The sequence below is a fragment of the Medicago sativa genome, chromosome 6 (genome assembly GCF_051527215.1).
Source record: "Medicago sativa cultivar Bolivia chromosome 6, Bolivia_mono, whole genome shotgun sequence".
Classification (NCBI taxonomy): Eukaryota; Viridiplantae; Streptophyta; class Magnoliopsida; order Fabales; family Fabaceae; genus Medicago; species Medicago sativa.
Genome location: NC_140754.1, coordinates 43,332,401 through 43,359,118, shown reverse-complemented (window position 1 = coordinate 43,359,118; position 26,718 = coordinate 43,332,401). Strand labels below are relative to the sequence as shown.

Below are 26,718 nucleotides of genomic sequence, written 5' to 3'. Positions count from 1 at the left end.
CAAAAGCTAATCAAATAGCCTTGATCTCCAAAAAATGAAGCGACATTATGGAATGTGCGACCAAAAAGAAATGCATCTTGTTGATATAGGTAGTACCAAATAATTTTTATAAGTCTTCCTTCAACCATGTAGTCTCATACCTTCACGGCATCAGGATCCCTCATATTCTGGTGTGATTCGGTTCATCTAGAAGCTGTCGGGAGCCGCTCATTGTCATGCCTTGTGCACCGGAGAGCACTCCCCTCCCTCGTTAGCCTTGGGTGTTACATGCCCACCATCTTCCACTTGGTTCGTCCCCAAACCACATAGTACTGGGAGAGGTCTGCTCTAATACCATTTGTAACATCCGAAACGACTTTAAGCATTGTCGATTGACGCTACAAATCGACACGAGTCTTTTCAGTGTGTTTTGTCCTCACTCGCACGCTTACCGGGAAACCTTTCTAGTAGGTCACCCATCCAAAGACTATTCCAAGTCAAGCACGCTTAAATGTAAAGTTCTTATGTAATGGGCTACAAAAAAAAAGGATGCATCTTGTTGTATAGGTAATACCAAACAATTTTTATAAGCCTTCCTTCGACTATGCAGTCTAATACCTGCACGGCCTCGGGATCCCTCATATTCTGGTGTGATTCGGATCGTCTAGAAGCTGTCGGGAGCCGCTCATTGTCGTGCCTTGTGCACTGGAGACCACTCCCCGCCCTCGTTTTCCTTGGGTGTTACATGCCCACAATCTTCCACTTGGTTCGTCCCCGAACCACATCGTACTGAGAGAGGTCTGCTCTGATACCATTTGCAACATCCCAGATGACTTCAAGCTTTGCCGATTGACCCTACAAACTAACATGAGTCTTTTCAGTGTGTTTTGTCCTCACTCGCACCCCGTATTGGGAAACATCCCAGTAGGTCACCCATCCAAAGACTACTCCAAGTCAAACACGCTTAATTGTGGAGTTCTTATGGATTGGGCTACCAAAAATAAGTTGCATCTTGTTGATATAGGTAGTACCAAACAATTCTTATAATATTTCCTTCAACCATGCAGTCTCATACCTGCACAGCCTCGGGATCCCTCTCATTCCGGTGTGATTCGTTTCGTCTAAAAGCTACCAGGAGCAGCTCATTGTCGTGCCTTATGCACCAGCGACCACTCCTCGCCCTCGTCAACCTTGAGTGTTACAATACTAAATCATTGAATATTAGGTGTATGCTTTATTGGCCATGGTGCTAGTGTGGGAAATTGTTGTTGTAAGTCATGGAGACCAATAATTTTATTAAAAATATATACTTGTGTCGAATTATCTATTAATAAGCGCATATGTTTGTTATCTTTGTTTTTTCAAAGTAATAAAGTCCCTATAATAGTTAGTTTGTGTGTTGGAACATTATGTATGACTTAATCGTGATATCTCATTAAAAACAAGGACAAGATTCTTAAATTATCCATAATCAAGCTTTTTGTGAAGTCAAATAACATTCAATTATATAGACTACTAGTGTGGCACCCGTGCGCGAACGCACGGGTCAATTTGTCTCTATTTCCACAGCCACAACATTACATTACGAATACTTTGTGTTTCGACAACAAACAACATTATCTCGATGTTTAAATAACGTGAATATATACAACGAACTTTCACATGTCAATGTTTAGATTTCACATATCTCAATATATCCAACCATTCCAAAATACACCGTCAATCATCCAACTAAACACAAAATAATCCTCTAATAGTTTATATTTTAGCCAAATATGTCTTTGATAGTTAATTACTGACTTAAAATACCTGAGCACATAATAAGAAGTTTATCCCTAAAATAAACACAACGTAGTACCATCACAATGCAGACCTTTCAACATAATATGGCTTTTGTATACTGGGCATCTTTAAAACAGGCCCAAATGACTATAAATCGGGTCACAAAACCCAAACCATTTTATAGCTTCCTAAATTAATGTTTTGCCACTACCATAGTTTCCTGAGGAAAATCAGCAGGGAAAGTCTGGAGGCTTTTACTAAATTCTTATCATCCAATCATCCTCAAATGGAGAACTTTGACCTTGAGGGCATGTAAGTATCATGTATTATTATCTTTTTCCAAATTTGCCTCTGACTATACTTGCTTCTGACTATATACAATCTGTGCCTTGTAATCATAGAAATATCCTGATATTTGCACCGATTTTCTTTACCTCTCATGATCTTCCTCCTCTGTTCAACGATTTCACCGGCACTAAGCCACAACAAAAAATTAATGAAATTTCATGAACGCGATTTCTTTAATTACTGTAGTTGCTATGGAATTATTTACTGTTTCGGTCAACGTCCAACCCTTATAAACGCCGTTACTTAGCCCTCCCGTCAATTCCTTGTCTTAAAACTGAGCTATTCCTTGTGACTTCTGACAAAATCCTTGTTCATTTGAAGGTTCAATGAAATTTACGCCAGCAGATTCGAACAGGGCTTCGTTGATCTTGGACCAAACTCGGTGTCTCTTGACGACAGAGACTTGAGCACCGAATTCACGAAGCTTGATATCAATAACGGTAATTATTGCATCTGTTTGGATGATGAAGATGATTCCGATGACTATCCCGACGACAACGATTTTGCTTCACATAAATGGGTTGTGAAAGCCTCTGCTGCTATTGCCAATGGAGAAGATCCAATGGTTAGTAATTTATCAAATTACTTTTCTATTGTTAGACATTCTGGTTTTTGTATTTATATAGTGTATGGTCTATTCTTCAATTTTTGGTAGCATTTCCCACAAGCCGTTGTTCAGACGTATTCCTTTGCAAATCTTCATCATGTTCATGTATTCGAACTCCCGTACGGTGATTTGGTTAAATGTAAATTGGAGACAATCCCCAAGCTATCTGGGTTGGATGAGAAGTGTATGACTGTTGGATGGTATGATTTTGCCAGGAGTTTGGGATTGAATACTGGAGATAAGATTCACTTGACTGTACTCAATCCTATTGATTGTGTATGTGTTCGAGTCGAGCGTCGCACATCTGTGTGAACAGTGTATGCTAGATTGTGTCGTCTTTCCCCGCTGAGTCTTATTCTCTAACTTATTTGATTTGTCAGTTCTATCTTAGCGTAGTTGTGTTCATTTATGTTGTATGATATGTTTGCAAGTTTAGTACATTTCAATTTCAATTTCAATTTCATGCTACCTTGGTGTAAACTTGATTTGTCAGTTTTATCTCAGCGTGCTTCTCTTGTTAGTTTATGTTGGTTGTATTCATTTATGTTGTATGATACGTTTGCAAGTTTAGTACATTTCAATTTCAATTTCATGCTACTTTGGTGTAAACTTGATTTGTCAGTTCTTTTTTTTTTTTTTTGACACACGGCCTAAAGTATGCCAATATAAATATACACATATTGTTGACCCAATTACTAATACTACGTAAATTTCATTACATTAAACATACCATTACAACCTTCAAAAATCAAAATAGGACATTCTTAGTACTTATGGATCTCTACTAACTTCTAAATATACAACATCAACGATGAAGATCTGCAAATCCGACCATCAAGATAATTTAAAATCCACACATCATTCTGAGATGAACAAATTCTAACAATATCTTCCAGGAACAATTCTTCCATCGAATAACCACAAATCTAGCTGAATCACCCTTAATAGATCGAACATTCTCCTAATACATCTACAGCACAAATCATTTATTTATTAATTTAATACGAACATAAACTGATAAGAAAAGTATTAATTGGTGGTTAGAGAATTATACCTTTCTTATGACGAACAGGTTGGGAAGAAACCAAAAGTAGAACACGAGCTATCTATTGCTTAAGAACAATGTAGCAAAACATTATTTTTCCTAAGCACATAAACTGGAGTTTACTAATACAATATATGTTAGGGAATAATGAAGTGGTAGAGTAACAAAATGTATAAAAATAATAATAGCATTTAAGACAATATAAGAAAACTAAAGAGTAGACTATAACATGGTTATTAGACTAACAAAATGTAATAATCCATGCAAAAATCACAAGTGGAAAAACAGCCAACATAATTAATACTACATTAATCCCTCCTATTTCTTCAACATGAGCCACACAAATGAGTAGCCAAATAAGAATAATAATAGTGATGCAAAGAAGAAAAGCCTTAGACATATTGAATGAATTGATACAATTTAAGAGTTTGGTATGAAGTTTATTAGCAAATGATGCTATATATAGAGACCTAATGGTGTAAAGCTTGGAACACTGTTTGCGACACTGTTCATGACCGTTGTATTCAAATTTGAAATTATAAAAAAATATTCGTACACTACAGTACTATACCATCTTTTACTTTTTACACTACAATAACAACAAATGTTTGGTTTGATTGGATTTTAACTGTTCATTACCGTTGGAGTGTCAAAAAAATATAATAAATATATATTTCGGTCAAATCCAATATGTCCTCAAATACAAATTAATTAATTTTTTTTCCAATATCTTTAATCCGAATAAAAACATGGATAATATCTAAATACCCACTTTCCTCTATATAAAATCTAAAAAGAAGGATAATACCTATTTTCAATATCTTTTATTAGTACTGTTCATCTGCCCGTTATTGTTACCGTTAATGCTACAGTAGATTTCGCAACATTATGTCGTTGATCATTTTGAATACACATATAGTACCCCCACTAAATGTAACTTTACCCCTTCACCCTTTCACGCTTCTCAACAAAGTTCACAAATAAAATTTTAAATACGTAGGGTGCAGCAAGCAAAAAAATAGTAAGTGGAAAAGATACATATCCCCTCCTATCTACCTGTAATGGGCAAAGTTACAACACATTCAATTACCAAAGGTGCAAATTTAGTAATCTACATCTACAAATACTATAACACGAGATTTTGTAATCTCTGTGTTTCAACACAGAAAATACATTGATACATAAAGCAACGGACATACTGCAAAGAGGGCAACATCACCTTGCCTTTTACAGTACAGGTTATTCTCGCCAAAATACAGAACAATACAAATTACGAAAAAGGCAATACACTTCAAATAAGCCGTGAAATACAAACACGGTTGGTGAAATTATAACATGTGAACATTAGCTGCCCTGCATGCACATAAATAAAAACCTTGATTAGTTAGGGATAAGTATACGGTTTGATAAGAAAAAATCAGATAAAAACCAACCACTCAATTTCAACATAATTACACTCAGGAGGATAATTCACAAGAAAATCCAGCTTGTCTCCAACATTTAGATTAGCCTCCTTGACAAAATCCTTCCAACCCGCATAGAGATACACCTTATAGTCCTCGTAGTTGTTTTTTTCCTCACAGGACACTGATAAGAGGCATTAGTCTCATTATTAACCAACAAAACATAGGAATATTTCCATAATGTAGTGTGTTTTGCAACAGATACAGGGACATTCTGCAAAAACCGTGAAAACAGAACAACAACTCATAACATAAACAACAAGCCATATCAAGAAAATGAAAGAAAAACTCCAAACACAACGAACCAGAACATGGCGTGCAGTTTGAACTGATTTCGTAACCTTCTTTACCCAACTAGACTTGGACAAAAATTCATCCGATATGATGGTATTAATGATCTTAAGTCTAAGGAGAACATCATCAACATCTGATGGATCTGGCAAATCACCTTCAGGCAATTCAACATCAGAATCATCCTCAAACATATCATACGAAGAAGACTTGGAAACCAGTTAATGGACAATAGGATTAAACAACGAATGAAATGAAGCTTCTTAAATGCATGACCTATGTCAAGTACTCGAATAAGTGTACCATCAATTACCACAAATATCCTATACAGAGGTGATATATAGGCCAAGCTGAAATCGAACTCTAAATAAACTATTCCATGTAGAAAATAATGCCAAAAGCAAAGTACAATGATGACAAGTACTAAGCATTATTATTAAACTGTTACCTCACATTGTAAACCGAAAAAGACAAACATAAACCAAGTACATAGAGAATGTGAAGCACAAACCACTACATAATATGTTAAAACATACTCACCAATCTGTCGGACCAAAATTGGTAAGCAAGCCTTCCTAAACCAATATGTGAAAAGCAAACACCCATAGTAGTCACAACATGACAATGGATATGGGAAAAAAGAAAAGCAGGGAACTATTTAAACTATGGGATATGAGGCTACAACAATGCATGGCCTTGAATTACTTATAAAATTCATAGCTTTTTCAGTGACTACATAAAAATAAAAATAATAATCAAATTATAAACAAGAATAAAAATTAAAATCAAAATCAAAATTATAAAAAATAAAAAATAACTACATGAGTTACTTTGCCTCTCTACCACACTATATCACTCAAAAAACTTCATTTCACAAAACACCCAAGAGATTTTCAACCACAACCCCAACACAGTATCCATTCCACATCACCATCACCATGAATCAACCAACAAACGCACCTGCAAAACTGGCGGTATTACTATCCACTTCACAAAGGAACAAAATTGTAAGTATGACAGTTCTCCCCCTTTAAATTTTCTAAATGATAGATAGCTATAAAGCATCAATCAACATCATTTCTTTTTCAAATTACCACTTCATATGACACTTATATATATTAACACGACCACAACAACTAATTGATGATTTCATACCAGCAGATAATGGAGCAGGACATATGCATGAAACACAACCTAACAAATGGGGACATAATAACTATCAGAACATGGGATAACCTGAAATGGGGTATCTTATTGGAAGAAGATAGAGGAACCCTATCATTTGGTGTGGGATGAAGCTTCATCGAAGATAAATACTTCTTCAAACAGTGCATAGCTATTGTGCTTGAACAATACGGAGATAAGCAATACAACATGTATCAGTTTGACACATCCGTGATGTACACTGAATATCCAGCAAGTTATCTGGAATGTCCAAAAGGGTTTATTGCTCCAATTTCAGACAGAATAATGCTACACACACTAGTAAGCACCGCAGCACAACTTATTATTGTCTAATAATTGTATACTTTAAATTTTCAAGAAATTATTATTAAGAATAAGAACTTATTATTGCCTGATAATTGTCTACTTTAAATTTTCAAGACATTACCAGCTCATCTAAATGATATATGTGAGTATAATTTCAAAAATCAAATTGAAATTATGGGGGAAAATGGATTTATCTGGATGGTTGAGTGGACCAAAATGAATGGATTTATTTACCTGAACAAAGGATGGGATGAAATTGTAAAATTCTTGTCAATAGAACTATGCGATGTTGTGTTCTTCAAATACATTGCAGAAAACACATTCGTAGTTAAGATATGCTCATATAGAGATGCAGAAGTAATTATATCAGGATTTAATAACTTTCGCAATGATACTAGGACACAACCAACCGAATCACATGAAAAAAAGTTGTGGACCACAAAACTCACAACATCAAGTTCCACCGAAAGACAACCTCTGGTATGTATATTAAATTTGGCAGGAAAGTCTAGACAACAATTTTATGAATTTCATTAATACATAAGATGATCAAACAATTTTATTTTTCAGAATATTCCAGTTCAGGTGGCAAAACGTTTGTTTGCCGACAAACCAGCCAAAATTATGATCATGCTGCCAAATGGGGATGTGGAAGAATGGAGCTTACTATACAAAAAGAAAAAACGTTACGAATGTCGCCTAGGAAAAGGATGGTATAAGTTTGGTCACCGAAACAATCTGAAAGAAATGGATGAACTGGAGTTTTACAAAACAGGGAGAACAGACACCATAAGAGTTGCAATTAAAAGGGCAACCTTGTGAACCATTTACATCAACGAAGTTATCAATAACTATCAATTGGTTTCAACAATAATGTCTTAATTAGTGCACAAATACTACAAAAAATTTGGAAGATAGGAGGACAACATATCAGGATTGTGCACACATGAATGAACGGATGCAACACCGTGCAAAGATCGTGGGAACAAAGGCCGTCATTATAATCTAATCAGTGTCCAATAACAATTATGAGTAGTACATCTAATATCCTGAGACAATATGCTATATATGTATCATTATACTTATATATGAATAAAATCTGTTTACCTCTATTGATTTAAAATACTCATAAGCATATCAAATTAGTATAATATATTCATATAGGTAAGACAATGACAATTTTGCATAACACATATAAAGACCACAAACTTTATTACCTTTACACTGGTGCATTACTTAAATCAACAATATCAACCAATGCAATGCACGGATACAGAGGAATATATTACGCAAGTTTTAAGTTAAGAACATATGATACAACGTTCATGAATTCGTAATTCTTATTCCAAAGGAACATTTAATGTAGTGTGTATTCTATTTGCTATCTATTTCATTTATTCAATGACCAACAACCAATATAAATTGTTTTTATATCTACACAAAAAACTTGTTTCAACGACAAAAAAAATACAACCATGTTACAAACTTCCCCTTTGTGTGGGAGAGGGGAAGCAAATGGTTTACACTAAAGATATGACCAAAAATGGTCCCAAAATATCACACAAAAAACACAACACACAATAAGACAACACATAACTTAATAAAGAAAATAATTCCTTCAACATAAATTTTTTGAAAAAGGTTACATTACATGTATAATCAATCAATATAGGCATTTATTATACGGCAATGACCACATATCTCTTAGTGATACAGTGTCAAATAAGGACCATATAAAGACATGCACTGAAACATCAAGCAGACAACAACTCACCCTCACCACAAAATTTCCTCTCAGTATCATTGCTAAAAAATGTCGAAACCATCAAGAAAAAGCCATTCACGACAACTCTCAGATGAAGCTTCCTATGGATCCATTGGATCTACTATGCGACGAAGATCTGGTCCGAACTGCTTGTGTGGAGAACCCACAGTCATTCGAACGGTAACAAATAAAACGAATCCGAACTACGGAAGAAATTTCTGGGGTTGCACAAATTATCGTAACTCAGATGATAAAGGATGCAGCTTCTTCAAATTGGTGGACTATGAAGATGCAGTTGATGAAAAACAGCTAAAGATCGATAAACTGAAGGCAAAAAACAGGAAGCTGAAAGCCAAATTAGCAACAGCGAAAAAAAGATTGACAATGGCTCTGATTTTCTGCTTCCTGGCTTTTGGGTCAGTAATTATCATGGGAACAATGGCAGCATGCAATTCAACATCCAAATGGAAGGGACCTTACCTGAAATAAATTATCCCCAAGTCAAGGATAATTATATCTCCTTAAGCAATGAGACAACTAAATAGAATAAACTAAGCGTTGATGTTAGATTCATCCTATCACTGATTCTTGTATTGTCAATGTTCAATCCCAATTGATGTTCAAATTAGGTAAATCTACTTTGCACTTGTACAATTTATTAAATCCAACTCTTACAATATCAACCATAAGATCCCTCCTACCAATTTCTCTGTTTTAAGGGTGCGCAATTGAAATAAAATTGTCGACCACCTTTTCGAGGTAAAAAAAAGAATTTTTACGAATCTCCTAAAACCTGATAATATAATGAATTTATTTTTATATAGGAGGTTGTTTTTTGAATATCTAAAAATCTGATCATATAAGGTTCAAAAAATTTCACGAATAAATTATTATCACATTGCCCAATTTTTTGAATATCTTAAAATCTGAAGAAAAACTGGAACTTTATTTATGAATATATCTTAAAACAAATAACAAATTTTTTGAACCACAGTCCCGATCTATAATTTAACCGGGATTCTAGGCAGTCAAGAAGACATGTGAAGCTTAAACCATAATCATACCAGGTCTATCATACCTATCACAACAGTATATTGTAGACCACAAATAGTTGCAAAACACACAAACACGGCAACCAAGCAGTAGGTCCTTTTTCTAGCATACATAAAAATGTTGGCCTACATGATAGAACACATTATATAATTATTTCAGTTAAGAAAAACAATTAATCAATTTATGATGGGCAAAAAAAATGCAATTTAATTTCGACAAACTGGCAACGTTTAGTTCAAGCATGGGTACCAATTTCAAATTATCTACACATTATTTACACAATTGCTATTTTACATTAATAACTGGAACATCAAGCAGAAGATTGTAAACAACAAATTCAAATATAAATTTTCTGGAAAACTTCTTGGTATACCACGTTGATAGTAGATCTCGAAGATTTACCCTCATCATCGGTTATCAAAATCCGCAACCCATTCCTACTCGTAACGCGAGATAGAGCAACATAGAGCTGTCCATGGGTAAATACGGGTCTAGGAAGATACAATCCTACCGATGATAAAGTTTGACCTTGACTTTTATTTATAATCATAGCAAAACACAAACACAAGGGGAATTGCCTCCTTTGAAAACTAACAGATACATTGGCGTCGGAAGGAATCAAGTTCATCTGAGGAATAAACACCTTGTCTCCTATATTTGTACCGGTAACAACAACAACACCTATAATATTTGTACCCAGATGATTGACAATAAGCCTAGTACCATTGCGAAGACAAGATGAAACGTCAATATTCCTCAACATGACAGGCACTCCAACCTTAAGGATTAGTTTGTGATTGGGCATTCCAGAGCACTTTATATCATTTAAAAATTCAGTGGTAATCCATCTCTGATCAATTCCTGCATCTCCATCGCCCTTGCATACTGCATCACAACTGAGATACTCTTTTGAATCTCCAGGCATAATAGAGAGGACATGATCATTTGTTGTACAACATCAAGAGTGGGAGCGAGAACCGCTCTCTCCTTAAAAAAAATTCAAATTCTTCATATTCTCAATAAGATTTGGGTAAGTTGCATTAACAATGGCATCAATTGGATCCTCAAAATTTTCAATTAAAAGATCATGAGGGATCTCAACTATAGCATCACAATCCTCGACCTACCAATCTTTCCATCACCAACATCAAGAATCCACTTAGCAAATTCCCTAACGGCCAAATTATCTTGCTCATCATCCGAGAACTCAAGCCGCATGTTTTTCGTCAACTTTAACACCCTGCAGCCACGCCAGAGAGGAGATTAATTGATGGTGTCATATACAATATCAGCAAGACTTCCTCTTGGAATCACTGGAAGAATCTGACGGAAATCTCCCCCAAACAGAATGGTTTTGCCACCAAAAGGCAAATTTGAACTACCACCACAAAAATCACTCATTATGTCACGAAGAGTTCTGTCAAATGCCTCAAAGGCCCATCTATTAATCATCGGTGCCTCATCCCATATAATAATACTGCTCATCACCAATAATTCGGCCTTATTGCTACCCTTATCAATTCTGCAAGTTGATTCCTTGGAAAGAAGAAGTGGAATGGCAAACTGAAACTGCGAATGTGCAGTTCTTCCTCCATGTAAAATCAAAGAAGCAATCCCACTGGATGCAACATTCAAAACTATTTGATTTTCAGAACGAAATTTATAAGAGAGTGCCTTCCATAAATATGTCTTTCCAGTACCACCATACCCATCAACAAAAAACATTCGCCCTTCTTTGTTATCAACAGATTTAACAATTTCATCATAAGCTTGCCTCTGTTCAACGTTCAAGTTTGAAAGATGTTCTCTATGTTTAGCCTACATGTCTGCAACATCATACTTAAATTCATTATCAAGCAAGACATTATCAAACCTACCACGATTGTCCATGTTCATAATCGGCATACAATCATAATCTTCAAGACATTTTCCATTGTTGCGAAGATATTTATCTATCTCGGAAAGACAAAGTTGTTTTAAATCTTCGTCCGATATCACCAAATCTTAAGACAAAAAAAAAATATATAACCAACATCAAATTAGAAAAATAGAAACACAACAAAACAAATAACTTTTTAAAAAAATGTCAAACACACTACCAGGTGATTTAAGGACAATTCGTCTGTCATACAATAAGCCATCAGCCAAAGTTTCCCACATTTGATTCCACACATTCAACGGGTCGCTCCTTGAATTTGCAAGCAACATCTTTGCAAACACTTTACTAAGTGTAAACCCAGAACCGAGAAGAGCAACCTCTTTCAAACCATTGATAAATTCAAGATCATCTTCAAGCAAACGAAGAGCACCACAAGCCTCACGAAACGTATCGTAAACAACACCATAAATGGTTCTTATATCCTCAAAAGAAGTGCATCCAACTTGTACATTGAGCAAAAGCCTAAGATAATATATCTCCCGACTGCTTGGAGAAATAAAGGTCAATCGACCAACGGATGTCCCAGACTTCCGTAGACGCCATCTCCTGTGTCTTGAATTAAAGGTAAACATGGTAGGGAATTGACTATAAGTCAGGTGCCTACCTTGAGGGTATTTCTTGTTTGCATCCATCCAAGCAAGAAACATAGTTCCCAATTTCTCATTATATTTCAAAACATTCGTCAATTTGGAACTATCTTTAAAAATAAGCTTTTGCTTCCCTTCCAGATGAAAAGTAAGTTGATTTACTGCTGGCCATCTTCGATGAATGTCAAACTTAAAAATCCTCCATACAGGCTCTGAAGGTGATAAGTACCGACAATCATAGTACTGTTTGATCTCATCAACACACTCATACTCGTTAGTTTGCAATGAAGCAGTAACTCTATCAACACCCTTGTTTATATACTTAAAAAGGTATTTTATACAATTTGACTTGTTGCAATATTCAATATTAATATGGGCTTGATACCTCATGAGCAACTTGGGATTGTATGCAACAACATTACGATTATCAAGTTCAATTTCCTTTTTTGAGACAGTTACCCCAACCGGATATCCACTTGGATCAAAAGATGTCTTTGACACAAACTTTTTCGGATAGAACTTAGAACAATGATTATCTTTCATACATGGAGAACCCAACCTAGCAAAGCCGCAAGGACCATGAATCATGAAATCGGTAACAGTAGCATATAACTTTGGAAAAACACTTGGGTCTGGCAACTCTGCACAGATAACTGAATCAATAGCTCGAGGGGATAGAAGCTTGCAATCATTGTCCAACCACAATAAAATGTGAGCATGTGGCAGACCCCTTTTTTGAAATTCAATTGTATACATACCTAATCACAAACAACAAAGTCAACAAATGAGGTAGGTAGGTATTACTCAATATTAAGCTTCGTACACAAAACTCCAATTTAAAAAGAATACGAATTTAAACATAATTCAAAAATAATTCAATCACCTACACAGTCTTACCTGCAATAACTTTACCAAAGACATCCCCCTTCTTAAAATCAGTCATTATCCGATCTAGCTTTATTTTAAAAACCCGACAACTAATATCAGGCCTGTAATGAACATAATTACCAGATTTTGACATGTGCATCTGTATCTCAACCCACTTTGGATTACATGTCAAAGTTAAGAAAAGATCAGGATAAGCAAATCTTTTGCACAAAGCCATGGCATCTTGACAATTACTGAACATATATCTTCTACCTCCAGTAAAAGACGCAGGCAAGACGACACGTGACCCAATGGAAGATGCAGTCACATCACCACGACTAACAGCCTCTTGGACCCCATTTAAAAAGTCAGATCGAATCTTTGACTGGTTATTCCTAATATATGATAACCTTTGAGATTCTATCATGGAATATGTGTCAACAATAAACTGCTGGAGTAATCTCCTACTCCTTAAAATAACAGAATCTTCTAGGGACCTCTCCTACATACGATATGCAATAAACTCCCTGAGTGCAACACGGACCCTCTTTTTAACAGTCTTTGTAGAAGTCACAACATTTAATCGAATTTTCTCTTGATATTGGTCCTCTCCATAGGGAAACAACAAAGGGTACTGCAAAGGAATGTATTTAGGATGGGTCTCATGGATTCTTTGCATGACACCGTCAGTTCCACGAACAACGATATCTCTACCTTCGGAAGAATCCTCAATCTCACCAACAATCAAAGCTGCAATCTCATCCACTTCGGGTACATTATAAGTGCGAGCATCGTGAAAACAACTACGAAATAACCGTAAGGTCACGTTCACACTATCGTTGTTTTCAATATAATCCCTAACCATCCTAAATATCTTCACCAACCGATTGTCTTTGTCCATAACCTTTAAAAGCTCCTCAACCAAAACACGATCCAACTTCTTAGTTGATTCGAACGACCTACAACAAACATTATAATCAAAATTTATTAATGTAATAATCTCGATGTTAATAAAAACTATTTCAAGCAAAATGAATTAAATACAAATTTTTACCTGAAATGAGACATGCGATTCGATATTTCATTTTGAGTATCATAAATGTACAACTGAGCAAACTTCGGAGCTTGAGAGTGATGAGGAACCAATCCACCAATACGATGATAATTTTGTCCAGCCAAAACAAAATGAGGTGGACCACCATTTCCACTGGTATTTGACACTACTTGTCCCCCTAGAGATGTAAATGAGAACATGTTGTTATATGATCTAATATTATCCAAAAAGATGCAGCTCTTTCTATGAACACCATTAAACAACTTTCTGAGTAGCACCGGAGGTTGTCTCATCTTTGGCAAAGTAATGTTGCCTTTCATGCAACATATTGAAAAAGCAGGCTCCAAGGAATCAGCATCAACTCTACCTCGTTCGAGATACCAAACCGTAGCATGACAATTACCACATTCAATGTCCATATCACCAATGTCCAAATACCCTGTACCAAAATCACTACTACTTAATAATGAATATCATAAAAAATTCACAAAGGCAGAAAACATCAAAAAAAAATGTTTAATTTTTCTACTAAATGCACGTAATATATTACCCCCAGTCTCACTGAACCTAAACAACTTAAAATTTGACGCATCCTTTACCAAGTGAGATGTATCATATTCGGCCTCGTAAGACTGAATGCTCCGATCTATAGAGAATAGAGAAATTAATACATACCATGATGTTTAGCTAACAAATACAAAAGAACAATCATCAATGAACAAAAATATTAAGTTTCAAGAATGAGCCTGGACAATCAAACACAAACAACACTCACCAACAACAGACACATCCTCTGCCTCAAATGAAGCGAATGCTGACTTTTTAGATCACCCTCTTTTTTTAACCACTATTAAAAATACCAATTAAATTAAATGCGACCAGAAAACTTAAAAAATTAAGTAAAGATGAAAATACCCACATCCACGTCTAAAAAAAGTCGAATGTCTCTTGAAGACAAACGTTGATCACTTAGCAGCGAGTTTTTGTTTTCTTTCATATCGTTTTTTTTTTGGCTTGTATTTGAGAAATTTTCAACCCCTCGAATCCTACGATCAATAGGAGGAGCAACGACTACATTAAATACATGATTAACAAAAGAGACATGTCTTATTAGATCAAACAATACCAAAAATAACAACTAACCACACTAACCACTAAAACACGATATACTGTTTCCAGGATGATGCGAGCATCTCTCAATGCGAGTATATTCGTTGATCGAACTGGAACCTACCAACACATTGACAAAAACATTCAACAGATCACATAGACTATAATGAGTTGATAGATTAATGACTATCAATTGTTAACATGAATGGGCATAGAATACAAATTCATTAACAATACACTTTATTGCAATATATTAATTCAATGTATAAGGTACATTTTATTTGGAAATTAAGTCCACCCACTACAACACAAACACGCAATTATTTATTCAATAGTAGATGCAAATTAAAATCAATATCAGTACCATTGTGCGAAAATTTCGACCTTTTTACGGAGCTGTTCCGCTGTATACACAACTTATCCTTCCTTTCTCTCCTTTTACGCTTGCCCAGTTCAGAAGTTGATACATTTAAATCCATAAAGACAAACTCCCTATAGTCTGGGTGATATATAACATACCAGTCAAATTTAACACCAGCGGATCAGGCAATGGGAAAAAAACAACTGAATAAACACACACGAGTTTGCACAACACAACAAACAGATATAAATAGCTGCTGACTTTCTTCAATTGCCACAAAAAGACAACAATCCAATCTTCAAACATTTATCAAGCCTAATGATCACATCAAGACAAAAAAAACATAATTCCCGGTACATAATCTACAACCCTTGAAATCCATACATCCATAAATAAAATACACTTTAGACCAGGGACTATACACCCCTTTTAATTGAACAGTTGACCTAGGCTCTCACCTAACATTCTTATACGGAAATCTCAAGGATACTCCTGAAGTTTATGCAATGATTACCTACCATATGACACAACACGTAAAATAAGATCTTGTACCTAGAAACCTATAAAGGTCAATCTTGAGTTTCCCCATTTTGGCCTGGTGGTTAGTTTTAGAATGAGTGTCATTTTAGACAAATAAATTTGTTTCAAATAAATGGCACTCTACATTTTTAATACAACTTTGATTTTTTATTCCTAATTTTATTCTCAACGTACACTCTAACATCTCTTCTGCACAATTTTCAATGCAACCTTATCCAAATTTTATTTGCTGACATTTTAGAAACGAAATTATGTCTAATAATTATCAACAAAATTTGATTTTACAATTCATTAATTAATTGACGTATACTCTATGATAAAGACTACATACAGTTAAAACTCTATAAATTAATAATGTCAGGACCGGAGAAATTTATTAATTTAGAGAGTTATTAATTTATCGATAAATTAATAATTATTAATTTAAAGAGTTTTTAAGTAATTATACTGTACATACCAAACAAAAAGGCAAATTAGTCTATGCCTCTTAGAATTACGTTGCAGCGAACCTTGGGAATCAACGTAAATTAGTAACTACTGTGTTCATATGCATTGGAAATCAATAATGACTTTTAAAGTACAGTAAATGTAAACAAGAGGAACAAATGTGTTCAATGTATTCTTAATATATTTTTTTCAGTTTCTATGAATTATTAATTTATGATTTTCTTGGGACCGAAAATTATAAAGGGATCTCCCGAAAAATTATTATCTTATCATTTTATCGAGTTTTTCAATTTTTTACATTGGCCCAAGTTGGGACCGGACAAATTTATTATTTTAGAGAGTTTATTAATTTACCGAGTATTAAATTAAAGAGTTTCTACTGTACATCATATAATGAATGTAATAACCAAACTTTTGGTTAGATTATAACATGGACTTTTCCAAAAATAGTCTTGTGGATCATTTTTGCGAGAATGAAAGGTAGAGCTCAATTCAAAATCCTAAAGGTTAATACGAATTGTAAATATCAAATTGTGTTGAAAAGTCACTCCAATTTTACACTACAACTTTAATTTCTTTTTTCCTAATTTTAACCTTAAAAAACAGTCTAACCTTTCTCCCGCACATTTTTGACACAAAATCATGTATAATAATTATTTAATTCAACTCGTTAATTTTTGTGTCATCCACTAAAGTACACTGTCCTTCATTAATATAAGCAAAAATTTGATTTTTCAATTCAATCATCAAATGACGTATATACTCTACAATAAATACTACGTAGATCATCTAATCGATAAATGTAAAAACCAAACTTTTCCTTATATTACAAAATGGACTTTTCCAAAAATATTTAAGTTTTAGTTATTTCTTTGTTTTTTTTTTTTGGATATTTTTCAGCGAAACTACATATAAAAGCATAGATCATTTATATCGACTAATCCATAAATATTGAGATACTACAAAGATATAAAAAATTAGACAAACATACATCACACACACACACACACACACACACACACACACACACACACACACACATATATATATATATATCTTATATAAATGGAAACAGTCTAGCTTTGACATGTATAAACTGTTTTAGAATTCAAATCACTACGAAACCGAAAAAAATATAAACTTTTTGATATGTCCTATTTTGATATACCACTTGTGATATAATACGTAGTATTAGACGCAGAAACAAAATTTCATGGTAAATGACCACTACACAATTTAATCCCAACATACACATTAAATCCAAATCAACATTCCTACAAAAAAAATACATTATAGCAAGCTTTGAACTCAAAACATCAGTTGATATTTAAACAAAGTGAAACAACATCTTTAATTAAAATCACGTTTGGTACATGCAATCAAGGAGAATTACAAACACCATGACACACACACAATCATTAACATTGTTCACTAAGACTACATAAAAAACCCCGTCATTATCAGTTGAGGATTGTTTCTGTGTCCAACCGGTCGATGTGAAATCTCTCCTTCAAACACATCTAACCACAATCACCCATCCAAAAAAGGAATGCTCAGCAGCAACAGAGATACAAACCACCCACACAAGAACACATCACCCTAAACACCACAGACTCCATGAAAGAACAATAAAATAAAGAAATCTTCAATGGCAAAGCATCAACATGGAGGCGTCTCGTTGAGATCCGGCAAAGTCACTAAAGATGAAGTTCCACAATGAACTGGAAACAAATCCAAAGTTACTCCAACATCGGTTGCAACATCAAGAACAACATGGGAATTAGAGTGTCCACATCTAATCCCCTCAGAACTTGGTAGGGAATAAGAAGAATTTAATTTGAAAATTGCCTGCAAAATACAACAAATTAACCAAATGACTTGACAAACAAACAACGCAAAGGAAATGAAAACAGCATATGTGATAAACATCTATATGATAATTTGTAATCCGCGACTTAAAACTAACCTTCATAGGTGTGTAATTAGACCCATCCCTTGCAAATTTCTCCATGTCATGTTCACTATCAGTAAAGTGAACGACTTTAAAACGTTCATCACAGAAAAGGGAAGTCTGACGCGCCTTCTTCACCACAAAAATAAAATTTCTTCCTATAACAACATTATAAGCAAGACTTTGAAATTGAGAGCCAATTACCTGATCCAAATTACAAACAGATCGTAAAAATAAAAACCAAATGTAATTACATTGTAAAGCAATTGCGTTTTCAACCCAATCACGAAGGTTAAACTTAAACAACACCACATACATGGACACTCTCTTTGACACAGGCAACTGTATGCAGAACATGATCAAAAGCATCAAATGTTGCAATATCATGGCCATCAGAAACTTCCATGCTCAACTTGATCCTGCACGCAAGGAAAGATGAAAATTGAAGTTGCCAACATGAAAATAATATGACAGATACACCAAAATAAGAGGTTAACTTGAAATTTTACTTTCTCATGATACGAAATTCGGATGATTGGCAACACTTGCAGAAAAAAGTACCAATGTATCCTTCAATAACTTTGTTGCAAAAACACACAGGATACCACCATGCATCCAAGGAAGAAAACCCCAAGACCTTGGCATAAACAACAAATGTCCCCAACTCAGCAGTATCCTTGAGATGCTTTACAGTCTTCATCGGGAATGACCGCATGAAACCACACTGATCGCCAGCAGAATACACATTCATTGGACTCTGAACACCAGTGCAAACACGGGCAAAGGCTACTGGAAGAACAAATCTAAATACATGCACAACAAAAAGTCAACCCAAAACATCAAAGCATTCAATCAGGACAATAAAAAACCTGAGCAATTCATCTAATACACGGAGCATTTCATTACCCAGTCCTAAAATAAACAACTTCTGATAGACTTGGATCAACCAAGATACATGTGATATCCTTGACACCTTCCACAAGATTAAACCCTGCTCATTTTAGTCAATGAATGCACTCTGAAAGTCAAGCCCACATACCAAGTAATTAAAAACCATATGAAAATGTCTTCCAAAATAGCATACCTCCTGAATTCACAACTTTCACAAACATCAATACAACTATTGACAAACCAAGTTGAGCATCCTGCATCAGTTTACGAAACTCAAACGCATGACAACCCATGAGGCGACACTTAACAGTTCCCCTGCACAAAAAAGAACAACATCGTACAAATGTAAGCAATGCAAAGAAACACAAAACAGATCGATCCATCAGGGCCAAAAAAGACGTAAAATGCTCCTAACTTGTTGTCAGTAAGATCAACAAACACAATATCAACAGAGTGACCACCGCCAAAATACTCTTTCTCATGGTGTATGCCAGTAACTACACAAATAACATCTGAAATTACAGAAATACAAAGATCATCAGCAACACTAGATATAAAATAAGGATCTACATAAATAAAGTTTAAACATAGACAACCTTCCACTAAAAACCAGATAAAAAATTACAACCATCAAAATAAAGACAACTCACCAATTAAATTCTTGCATGGATCCTTAATTTTCAAAACTTGCTCAGAGTTTATGGTGGACAGAAGATTTATAGGCACACCATTTGGTCCTACACTAACAACACAAGTCCTGAACTGGAACACAAGTCTATACGAATGATATGTAACTGGATTTTTGGGGTGAAAATGAGGTTTTTCCCGAGACTGTACTGTCATAACTCGCAGTTGCAAGTAAATCACTCGCAATTGCGAGTTGCACAGGACAGAACTCCCTGTTTCGCGTTCTTGTGTCTTTTTCGCACGTTTCTGTTTTGAATGGTTTTCGGTGTAAACATGAAAGTTGTAGATAATTTTGTTAGCTTTCCAGATGCTTTGGTTTGACTTGAAAATGATTTTTGGTTTTTGAGTTATGATGAAAATACTCCAAGGTGGTCTTGGTGAAATTTTACAAAAATTCCGCATAACTACTCATAAGTCGACCCAAACCTTATGGATTGTTTCCAATCTTCAAACTTATGCTTTATGAGTTTAATTAAGGTGTTTAGTAGTATTTAAACTATGATGTGAGGGGTCTAACTTGTTTTGATTTCAAAATGGAAAATTTCTTGAAAAGTGTTTCGGTGAGACGAACTTTGTGATTTTTATGAATTCATCGTATTTGGCCGATGAAATGCTTATGTAACCTCTACTGTACATATGTGTGACTTGTGAGGATACATGTCATAGGCAATTGAGCTCGTTTACTTGGTTTTGGCTTAGGTGCCTAATTATTTTCAATGTTGTGATTTTTGGAGACGAACTTGGTAGAAAATGATTTTTGAGAACCAATTGCTTATGAACCATTTATGAATAGATTAAAATGATTATGAGATGAGGTATGAATGGTTGTTGAGTGATGAATATGATGTTTGTGATCATATGTTATAATTGTTCCTTTATTTGGATTGTAAGGAATTATGTGGAAATGTGACAACTATATGTTGATTTATGTGGAGATGATTGATGATGTATATATGTGACAATTATATGTTGATTGAATTGTGGATGTTATTGGTGATTGTATATATGTTAAATTGGTGGTGAATTGTTGATGATTGCATATATACAAGTATTGGTGATGGTAAGGTGATTATTGTTTGTGTGAACATATGCATTTGTAGTTGAGTCATATGTTCATGCATTCATGACTGATGGTGGTGGATTTTATATCCAAGACTGATGGTGGCGGATTTTATATCCAATTGAGGTGAGTACGATGTTTTTGTTGCATCGAAGGTGACGACTTTGAGGTGATTTGGTACCACATGCATCTAGAAGAGTCTAGAGCATTATATGCATTTGAATAATTGATGAGTTGTATCATAATTGAATATATGACTTGGTGAATTTGTGGATTGATGAAATTTGGTGAATGTTGTGATTGTGTGGATTGGTGGATTTTGTTGATGGTTGTGAATAATTGAATTATGCTCTAATTGCATCTCTTATTTGTTTGTGCTTATACACTCGGTGAATCTATTTGATGATAATTAATTTGATAATAATGATGAAGTGAGAGTTGTATATGTATATGCATATGATGTGGTGATTTCCTTGATGATGTTGATTACTTGCTTATGATTTTGAAATGATAAATTGTACTTTTGAATTAAGTATGCTAAGTGGAGAATATGGTGAGTAATCCTTCCATTGATTGATAATTGATGAACTTATGTCGATGATTTGTTTAAAAATTGGATATACTTGCTATGCCATGTTAATAATGTGATAGCTTGAAATGTAAGTGATGAGGGATAATAATCATGTGATGCTAGTGTTCTAGGAGGGATAGTTATGTATATGTGATACGTGTATGATACACTTGTTGATACGAACTTGGAATGATGATATTGAATGATATAAGTGTTGCGAATACTTGTGAATACATGTATGATTTGTTGTCCTTCGTTCTTGAATATATCTTTCATTTCCAATGTTCTTGTTTAAATCTTATATGGATTATGATGATGTAATGCTAACCCTCAGTGGTTTACCACCTACCTTTCTGTATGGACGGGTAGATGGAGTGCAGGATGCTTAGTTTGTTTGCTTGATGATGCTGAGGAGTGGAGTTCCTCTTTTTATGCAAGTGTCTAGATTAGGGCTCTGATCTAGGGTAGTTCTTGCATGTTGGTTTTTATTTTTTGACTATGTATTTCGGTGTTGTTGAGATATTTTGTTATTCGAGATTTGGAGGATACAATTGTATCATGTTGATATTTTGAGATGTTTTATGAATTATATGACTGTTCCGCTGCTATGTTGTGTAACATGATCTTTATGCATGTATAATTGTGGTTTGATTCGGAGATGTAGCATATATTTCTAGAATATGTCTGATGTATTCGCGCGTTTTACCGCTTATTTGAAATAGGGTGTTACAAGTTGGTATCAGAGCCTGGTTCTATTGATTGATATTACAACTGACAATACCAAAAAAAAAAAAAATGCCACGTAAAAACATCACCAAAATTATTACAAATTAAATTTAACATATACAACACTCATTATGAGACAATGCTCCACAATTTAAAAAAAATGTCATGTCCTACTACAATTTTAAAAATCAGCATTTGCCACTACATAATGATAAATTTATCATCAATATTCCATGATATGCACTATAAAAATGTACATGTCACATTGTGTGCACCTTATTCACATTTAAATATTAATTCCATTATGTATTTTTATTTATCCAGAGTAATTATAGAAAAAAATGACAAATCAATAATGTTTATTTTAAATAACCCAAATGCCATAGCAACACGCAGAATACAATCAGGAAATGGGTAAACGAATTTAAAATATTCAAGCACTCAATACCACCCCCACTTGAGTGTACAAAATGCAACTGTACACAATTTTGCATATCTTTCACAATGTCAGCTGCAAAAAAGGAATGGAACTGAATTCTTGACTTGGATTAGCGAACAAAAAGTCAATAATGGGACCCAAATCTAAATACAGTACGCTCTATGAAATAAGAATCTTTCTCTTTAAGGAAATTTTTTGTATGATACATTATGGCATTGAAAAAATTAATTCCTATTTATTGTTTTTCCTTTCATCATTAATAATACATATCTTTGTGTGTGACCAAACACTATTAGTCAGTCTTATGATCATAACGATAAATTTATCATCAATGAGTTCAGTTAACTAATTTTTAAGAAGGCTTTCCAAACAATTAGTCATGTGTTTCGGCCAACAAATAATATGTTACACCCACATAAATATGGCCATCCCGAATAAACAACCATGTCCATTCAAAACGAACAACACTACTTTTTAGAAAATATTCTAAAATAGCACCTAGAAAGTCAAAAGTACATTAATCTATTCATGATTCAAACTCGTGGTTCAAATCCAAACTCATGCTTTGTAGGGGAAATTCTTTTAATTTTTTAACTGCTGCAGTGGTTGTCGTGTCAAGAGTGCTTGTGATTCGTAATCGTTGCCCCATCGTCAATACTTATAATTTTGGGCATTATAACACAAAAAATCAAAGACCATCCAATAACAAAAACCAACTCATTCACTAAAAAACAGTTGACTCATTCACCAAATTTAAAGTACATAATAAACAAATTAGACAGAACCTTTGACCAATAAACTGGCCTATAGGTAATACCCTTCTACATATTGACCAAGCATTATTCTAAACAAAATATCTTAAACATCACTACAACAAATGGACCCCAAAGAAATGGGATCCAATACATCCTACGTGTATTATTTCAAAAGCAAATGAGAGCAACATGAAACACGGGGGCAATCAGCTTGTTCAAACAACTCCCTCTCAAACCAAGCCAAGCGAAGCCTTCCTCTTAACTGTAACATGGAAAGTCTCTCCCATGTACACGTCCCGGTTCCAATTCACGTTAATTTCTCCATCATCGTAACAACATGCAACACTTGGACCACACAAAACCTTGCATTAATCACAGATACATCCAAAAGTAGTTAGATTTCCAGGAACATATAAATAAATACACCCAACACAATGAAATATCTTATGGTTCAAGCTACCACACAAATCTTAACCAATGAATGCTTTCAATGGAATGAAGAGAATAAAACCAATCAACCACAAATGATTCCTTGCACAGCCCAGTGACTTTGTAAGAGAAATGGGGTTTTGAGCCAATCTCACATACCTTATGAACCCTAAACAATAGCATTTCACCAACATATTTCTGAATTTCATCTGGATATAGGGAAGAGCCTCGGTCCTAAACGACAAGACACACAAACAATTAAAAATCCAAACTCAACAAAAATACATGATCGCAAAAGGAAAATGCCATTGAATAAAACGTACAACGCCAATCAACAGGTTGCAAGTCTGCATCGCGAAATGCTTAACCACGTCATCAAGCAAGGTAAAATCAGCCTCCTCATCATCGTCCTTCACCCTAATCTTTAGCCTAAAACTGTTGTTTAACTGTAAATCAGTTCATACAAAAAACAGACCATAACACCATCACCTTATAAAACAAAATTACATCACACAAACACACGAACTAACAACCTTTGTCCATCCTTAGGTGATTCATCAGAGTACCACATGTGAACTCCTTCAACAACGGAATCAAAGGCCGCAAATACAACAAATTCACCTTCAGTTTCAATCTTCAAAATCTCTTTTAGACTAACTATATCCAAGTCAGCAACCAAATCCTTCAACTGAAGCTGTATAAAAGCCTCAGACTCTCCAATACCCATCAAGTAAAAAGTATCCATTTAGCTATCACACCACAATGATAAGCGGCAACCAAAGACCCCATATATAAAAAAGCAATTAAATAACTCCAATGATTACCACCCTGAATTTAAATTCAAAACATGCCCATGGAATGTAAATAGCACATATGACACAACAAACAAATTAACTCATGACATGTAAGACAATAAGGTCACATGATCCAACTTTGTCAACAGGGCATCAATAATGAAAAACCCAAGTCCAATTTTTAAAACATACTGCAAATAACACTATATAAAAATTATAAATTAATTCAATGAACATTCCATACAACCCTTCAAAAATATTGTAATTCTTTCCTACCTTTGGGACCACAAGCAGGGCATTTCCAACTGAGACCACATCCCGTATAACAAACAATTAAGTGAATGTTTGAGGATTTGGAAGTACAATGATATTCCCAATACATTCCAAACCGTTGAAGTCACATATATTGTCGGGAGTTTGTCTCATGAACTTTACACGTGATGCTGAAAGGTTTAAATTAACTTCTTCCATGATTTGTTTGAATCCATGAGAAATCAATGCAACACAAAAAACAGAATACGTGGCTCTAACAATTTTTTTTAATACAACCTCGACCAATGACATGTGCATCGATAGACCACTTCGACTAACTATGTCTGAACCTAAAATACAGAACCTACATCTAACGAAGTCTGCATTGAGGGACCACCTTGACTAACAATGTCTTTTTAACCAACAATCATTCAAAACTACGAAGGGAACTTATGTTAGATATGGATGTAAAATACATGGTTCTCTAAAGAACACAAATACCATTGAAGCATTTCCATATTTACGAGCACACACATCTACAATACATCGTTTACATTGAATGAGAACAATACAATCATGATTCGAGTGCACACAATATGATACCTCAATTTTCCAAAAATTTAGAATATCCAAATAACAATAGCTTCTAAAAAACACAAGATACCAAATACTTCGTCACAATTGTTGCATAACACAAAGAAAATAAAAATAAAAAATGTATCTCCAAGGATAAATCAATCAAGGATATAGTTCATAAATCAATAAAATTAAGGATCATTTTTATGCAATGTATAATCACTATTTGGCTTTAAATTTTACAAATTATCAATTGATAAGAAAAAAATACTTCTAACCAAATTTGTAACGTTTTGTCAAATTACATTGTATTTTTATGCAATGTAAATCCATTATATATAAAAATTACACTAAATTGCTGCATATTACAAAGTAAAAAAAAAGAATGTATCTCCAATTTTCGATGATAACATATAGAAGAATTTCTAAGATAGACTCTTAAAATTAAGGATAAATCAATTAAGGATATAGTTCATAAATCAATAAATTAAGGATCATTTTTATGAAATGTAAAATCACTTTTTGGCTTTAAATTTTACAAAATATTAATTGGCATGAAATAATACTTCTAACTAAATTTGTAACATTTTGTCAAATTACATTGTATTTTTATGCAATGTAAATCCATTATATACAAAAATTACACTAAATCTGTAACGTTATATCAAATAAAAAAAATCAAGATTCACTTCAAATTAGCATTAATAATAAAAAAAAATTTAATTTAGAATTGCCAAGTAATTGGATGGAAAACATATTTTTTTCAAAAAAAATTACAGCTCATTAAACTAAAGGAGAAAGGGATGACTATAATATTTTATAGTTAGTAAAATGTAATATTTTATGCTACATATTAAT

At 34.1% G+C, this 26,718-nt stretch overlaps 1 protein-coding gene and 1 pseudogene across 1 annotated transcript; both read right to left on the bottom strand.

The window, feature by feature from the left end:
• Window positions 1-10,161: 10,161 nt before the first annotated feature.
• LOC146915309 (uncharacterized) lies at window positions 10,162-16,331 on the bottom strand (annotated as a pseudogene).
• Window positions 16,332-18,388: 2,057 nt separating this feature from the next.
• Window positions 18,389-24,983, bottom strand: LOC146915308 (uncharacterized). Its single transcript, XM_085721313.1, has 12 exons — window positions 24,772-24,983; window positions 24,562-24,667; window positions 24,398-24,472; window positions 24,046-24,171; window positions 20,222-20,333; window positions 19,987-20,083; window positions 19,765-19,886; window positions 19,587-19,671; window positions 19,286-19,483; window positions 18,997-19,099; window positions 18,696-18,884; window positions 18,389-18,577 (listed from the first exon to the last, which is right to left on the bottom strand). The coding sequence occupies exons 1-12, from the start codon at window positions 24,981-24,983 to the stop codon at window positions 18,389-18,391; spliced, it is 1,614 nt and encodes a 537-aa protein (XP_085577439.1).
• Window positions 24,984-26,718: the final 1,735 nt, after the last annotated feature.